This window comes from Nicotiana sylvestris, chromosome 2, assembly GCF_000393655.2.
Source record: "Nicotiana sylvestris chromosome 2, ASM39365v2, whole genome shotgun sequence".
Taxonomy (NCBI): domain Eukaryota; kingdom Viridiplantae; phylum Streptophyta; class Magnoliopsida; order Solanales; family Solanaceae; genus Nicotiana; species Nicotiana sylvestris.
The window spans coordinates 179,975,061-179,980,882 of NC_091058.1; the positions used below are offsets into that span (position 1 = coordinate 179,975,061).

The window sequence follows — 5,822 nt, forward strand, 5'->3', positions numbered from 1 at the left end:
CAGGAAGCCCCCAGTGGCAGCCAACAACTTTGAAATCAGGACCAGCCTGGTTTAGACAATTCAACAATCTTGTATATTCACTGCTGATACAAGTGAAGACTCACATAGTCATTTAATTAATTTTCTAGAACTTCTAGAAACTGCTAAGTATAATGGAGTACCTCCTGAAGCTATCAAGTTAAGGCTATTTCCTTTTTCTTTAAAAGGAGATGCCAAGACTTGGTTGCGAAGTTTGCCTCAAGGGTCCATTACGACATGGGACCAGATGACTCAGAAGTTTTTAAACAAATATTTTTCCCCTGCTAAAACAACAAAGTTAAGACAAGACATATATAATTTCTTGCAGAGTGACACTGAGTCAGTTTATCAAGCTTGGGAAATATTAAAAGCAATGTTAAGAAAATGCCCACACCATGACATTCCCGAACATATGTAATTGTATATTTTTTTATCACGGGCTAAAACCCTCTGCTAGAAATGTGATAGATGTAGCTGCAGGAGGTTCTGTAATGGGCAAAACCACAGAGGAAGCATTGCAACTATTGAATGAAATTTCTGAGAATGCTATCCAATGGCCATCTGAGCGTGTAATCATTAAAAAGTCTGCTACGGTAAATCAGTTGATGCTTTAAATACACTAACGTAGCAGATTGTTTCTTTGGCATAAAAGTTTGAATCTTTTCAGGTGAATACACAACAATCACACCACTTTCAGGCTTGTGACATGTGCGGAGGAAACCACCAGAACCATGAAAGTCAAGCAACCAATCAAACGGATGAACAGGTTAATGTCATCGGTTACAAGTCACATCCTTTGGGGAGTCCAATGGCACAAAAGCATCCAGGATTTCAGTGGAGTAACCCAAATGATGCAGAAAACTCTCAAAGCATCCAGAAACAACAGGTACAAGGTCCGCCGGGATACCAGAGTCAAAATTGTGGGAAACCGAGTTACAGACCTTATCAGCAAGCAGGACCATATCAACAAGCAAGGTCATACCAGCAGAGGCCCCAACAAGCTCATCCAAGTCTTGATGACCTTTTGTACAAGTATATTAAGGTTACTGATGAAAAAATGGAAAGCCAAACTTCATCCCTCAAAAATCTGGAAATTCAGTTAAGCCAATTGGCAGCTCTTGTATCAGAAAAGATTCAGGGTCCCTTACCAAGCAATACAGAGAAAAATCCAAAGTAGCACCTTAAGGCCATCACTTTACGATCAGGTAAGGAATTATATGAACCTTATGCAGACAGACAAGAAAAGAATCAGGCAGAACAACAGGTAGACAAGGGTAAGAATATTGAAAAATCATCTGAACCATCAAAGGAGAAAGAAATAAAGAATAAGGAAGAAAAAAATTCTGAAAAAATGGTTGCCCCACCTGTGACAATTCCTTTTCCACAAAAAATGAAACGAGAAAAGCTTGATGGTCAATTTGCAAAGTTTTTGGAAATCTTGAAACAAATTCATATTAATATTCTTTTCACTGATGCTTTGTTGCAAATGCCTTCATATGCTAAATTTTTAAAAGAATTTTTGTCAAGTAAAAGGAAATTGGAAGAAGTTTTTGTGGTAATGCTTACTGAAAAATGCAGTGCTATACTTCAAAATAAGCTACCACAAAAACTTGGTGATCCTGGCAGTTTTACCATTCCATACACTTTGGGAGGTGTATATTTTGAAAAAGCACTTTGCAATTCTGGAGATTCAATAAATTTGATGCCATTTTCTATCTTTAGAAAGTTGGATCTTGGTGAAATGAAGGACATAGGTGTTTCTCTTCAGTTTCCAGAACAAAGTACTAAGAAACCTAAGGGAATAATTAAAAATGTGCTTGTAAGAGTAGATAAGTTTGTTTTCCCTGTAGATTTTATATTACTTGAAATGAAAGAATGTCCTGATGAACCGATGATTTTGGGTAGACCATTTCTTACTATAGGAAGAGCAATCATAGATGTTCATCAAGAGCAACTAATCTTGAGAGTTGATGAAGAAAGAGTCATTTTTGATATGCAAAAGATACTAAGATTTTCAGGAGATGAGGCATCATCTTCATGCTTTTCTATTGACATGATTAGTGATCTTGCAGATGAATTCAAAGATGATCAATTAATTTCAGACTCAATGAAATGATGTTTGACCAAATCAGGCACCGCACAAGATGATGATCCCACAATTAGGAGAGAAGCTAAAATACTGGAAAAAGATTCGGGGGATAAGGAGATGCAATCAGAAGAAGTTAAACCAAAAATTGAACTCAAAGTTCTTCCCTCTCATTTAAAATATGTTTATCTTCAGCAAGAACTATTTCTAGTAATTATTTCATCTTCTTTGACTGCAGAACAAGAAGAAAGACTAATTCAAGTCTTAAAAGCACATAAAGGAGCCTTAAGGTGGACTGTAGAGGATATCTAATGGATTAGTCCAGCAATTTGTATGCATATAATCCTCATGGAAGATAGCTACAAGCCAATAATCCAACCCCAAAGGAGATTGAATCCTGCAATGCAGGAAGTGGTGAAAAAGGAAATTGTCAAGCTTCTAGCGGCAGGTATTATTTACGCAATTTCAGATAGACCTTGGGTAAATCCAGTTCAGGTAGTACCAAAGAAAGGAGGTATGACAGTTATAAAGAATAAAAATAATGAACTCATACCTACGAGGACTGATACAGGATGGAGAGTCTGTATTGATTATAGACGTCTCAATGATGCTACCAGAAAAGATCATTTTCCTTTACCATTTATTGATCAAATGTTAGAAAGAATTGCAGGATATGGTTTTTACTGTTTTCTTGATGGCTATTCAGGGTATAACCAAATACCAATTGCACCCGAAGATCAGGATAAAACAACTTTTACATCTCCTCATAGAACATATGCATATAGGAGAATGCCATTTGGTATGTGCAACGCCCCTGCTACATTTCAGCGTTGCATGTCAGCAATTTTTTCTGACATGACTGAAAAATTTCTTGAAATTTTTATGGATGATTTCACTCTTTGGCAAAACATTTGAAGATTCTCTTTACCACTTGACTTTAGTTCTTAAGAGATGTGAAGAGACAAACTTGATTCTGAATTGGGGAAAATGTCATTTTATAGTTATAGAGGGAATTGTTTTAGGACATAAAATCACTGCTAATGGGATAGAAGTTGATAAGGCTAAACTTAATTTTATAGCAGGATTACTACCTCCCACAACTGTTAAAGGCATTAGAAACTTTCTAGGTCATGCAGGTTTTTACAGACGGTTCATAAAGGATTTTTCAAAAATTTCAAAACATCTGACTAACCTCTTGATGAAAGATGTTAAGTTTGATTTTTCAGGTGATTGTATGATAGCTTTTAACACCCTTAAGGAGAAATTATCAAATGCCCCCGTAGTTGTGTCCCCTGATTGGAGTCAACCTTTTGAGGTTATGTGTGATGCTGGTGATATGGCAGCTGGGGCTGTTTTAGGCCAAAGAAAGGATAAGATTTTTTGTCATATTTTCTATGCTAATAGAACACTAAGTGAGGCTCAACTGAATTATGCCACAATAGAAAAAGAGTTACTGGAAGTAGTATTTGCATTTGATAAATTTCGTTCTTATTTTATAGGAACAAAGGTGACTGTTTTTACTGACCATGCAGCTTTAAAATACCTCTTAGCCAAAAAAGATGCTCGACCTAGATTGTTAAGATGGATTTTACTTCTGCAAGAATTTGACCTTGCGATAAAAGAAAAAAAAGGAACAGAGAATCAGGTAGCTGACCATTTGTCTAGACTAGAAGACCCTCCCCTTGAGTTCAGCGAGATAAAAGAAGAATTTTCTGTTGACTCTGTTGTGACTCAACCACCTTGGTTCGTAGATATTGCTAACTACTTGGTTGGAAGAAAGACACCCCAAGATCTCTCTTACCAGCAGAGAAAAAAGCTTATTACTGATGCTAAGTATTATTTGTGGAATGAACCTTACTTGTTCAAAATTTGTGCAGATAATATCATTAGGAAGTGTGTACCTGAAGAAGAGATGACCAAAATTTTGTATCATTGTCATGATGGAGCAATTGGAGGTCATTATGCTGCAAACCGTACGACATTTAAAGTATTGGAGGCCGGATTTGTTTGGCCAAAACTCTTCAAAGATGCCCAAGCATATGTTGCACAATGTCACAGGTGTCAGAAAACAGGTAATATCACTAAGAGATATGAGATGCCATTGCAATCAATACAGGTATGCGAAATATTTGATGTTTGGGGAATAGATTTCATGGGTCCTTTTCCTTCTTCTTATTCATTTGAATATATCCTTGTGGTTGTAGATTATGTATCAAGATGGGTTGAATCCATCCCCACAAGGAAGAATGATGCTCATACAGTGTGTAATTTTCTTAGAAAATATATTTTTACTAGATTTGGCACTCCTCGAGTATCATTAGTGATCAAGGAACTCATTTTATGAATAGGCAATTTTCTGCTTTGCTATCAAAATATGGTGTGACTCACAAAACTGGAACACCATATCATGCTCAAACACAGGGGCAAGTTGAGGTTTCTAACCGCGAGTTAAAAGGAATCCTTGAAAAAATGGTTGGAATTTCAAGAAAAGACTGGTCTTTAAAATTAGATGATGCATTATAGGCATACCGAATGGAGTTCAAAATGCCAATTGGAACATCCCCATATAAATTAGTCTTTCGAAAGGCTTGCCATTTGCTAGTTGAATTAGAACACAAAGATTTTTGGGCACTGAAAGCATTAAACTTTGAATTAACCTCTGCTGGTAAAAAGAGATTTTTTCAAGTTAATAAATTAGAAGAACTGAGGTTGGAAACTTATGAAAATGCCAGAATATTCAAAGAAAAAACAAAAATATGGCATGACAATTTAATCCGACAAAAAAGTTTCAAAATTGGAGATCAAGTACTTCTTTACAATAGCAGACTGAGGCTATTTCCAGGAAAATTAAAATCCAGGTGGATAGGTCCTTATAATGTTACAGATGTTACTCCATATGGGTTATTGAATTCAACAGATCAATAGAGGAGACAAATTTAAGGTAAATGGTCACAGGTTAAAGTTGTATTTTGGAGGACATTTTGAGCAACAACCATCGGTAACCTTGATAGCCTAAACATTTCGTTGTTAATAAGTCGAGCTGACAAAATTAAACTCAGAACTATAATTTCTTTTCCCGTAGCCATTGAGGGTGAAGCAATGGAACCTCATAAGCCCAATATAATTTATACGAATAAATGCTTAACCAATTGATCTGGTTAATATCTAGATTATTGTACAACCGGGACATCCCATGAAGGCCTCTACAAAAACAAAGCCATCTATACAGGAGTAATTCCATGGTAGTCGGTATGCCTAAGTCACTAGTTGGTTAACCATCTGATTGTGTAAAATAATTATTGGCTCAGGTAAATTTTCTGGTTTATATCAAAACTAGGACCCCATGACTGTTAAGGTGTTAAATTAGTCCGGTCTATTACACATAGAACATGTGTAGTTACAGTTTCTTTCAAGCTTTCTTCTGTGACTGTAAATTTGAAAGCTAAAAAGATTCTTATTTAAAAAAAGTTCTTTAGTACTTTATGTATTTATAAAAAAAACAAAAAAAAGTTTTTAATTTTCGTAAATAAAGTACTACGTATATATAATTCTCTTTCATGGATTATTGTTTTACTGTGGGTATTAAATTCACAAAATAAGATCTCTTCATTTTTTAAATATTAACTCTTTTCTTCTTGTATCACATCACTTCCAAGTTTATTATTCCAATTTTGTGAAAGCGAGGATTTGCGTCTTCAACTCAAGAAATCATTGGAAT

At 35.5% G+C, this 5,822-nt stretch overlaps 1 protein-coding gene and 1 non-coding gene across 2 annotated transcripts; one reads left to right on the forward strand and one right to left on the reverse strand.

Annotated features, from left to right (window-relative positions):
* Window positions 1–313: 313 nt before the first annotated feature.
* Window positions 314–420, reverse strand: LOC138886595 (small nucleolar RNA R71). Its single transcript, XR_011405645.1, has one exon. It is a non-coding gene; the product is annotated as a small nucleolar RNA R71 (small nucleolar RNA).
* LOC104211850 (uncharacterized) lies at window positions 414–2,134 on the forward strand. Its single transcript, XM_009760983.1, has 3 exons — window positions 414–611; window positions 686–1,157; window positions 1,251–2,134. The coding sequence occupies exons 1-3, from the start codon at window positions 414–416 to the stop codon at window positions 2,132–2,134; spliced, it is 1,554 nt and encodes a 517-aa protein (XP_009759285.1).
* The last annotated feature ends 3,688 nt before the right edge of the window (window positions 2,135–5,822 follow it).

Coding starts and splice junctions, on each gene's coding strand:
- LOC104211850 (XM_009760983.1), top strand. CDS start 414: ATGACATTCCCGAACATATGTAATTGTATATTTTTTTATCACGGGCTA. Junction 612..685: donor TCATTAAAAAGTCTGCTACG/GTAAATCAGTTG, acceptor GAATCTTTTCAG/GTGAATACACAACAATCACA. Junction 1,158..1,250: donor TGTATCAGAAAAGATTCAGG/GTCCCTTACCAA, acceptor AACCTTATGCAG/ACAGACAAGAAAAGAATCAG.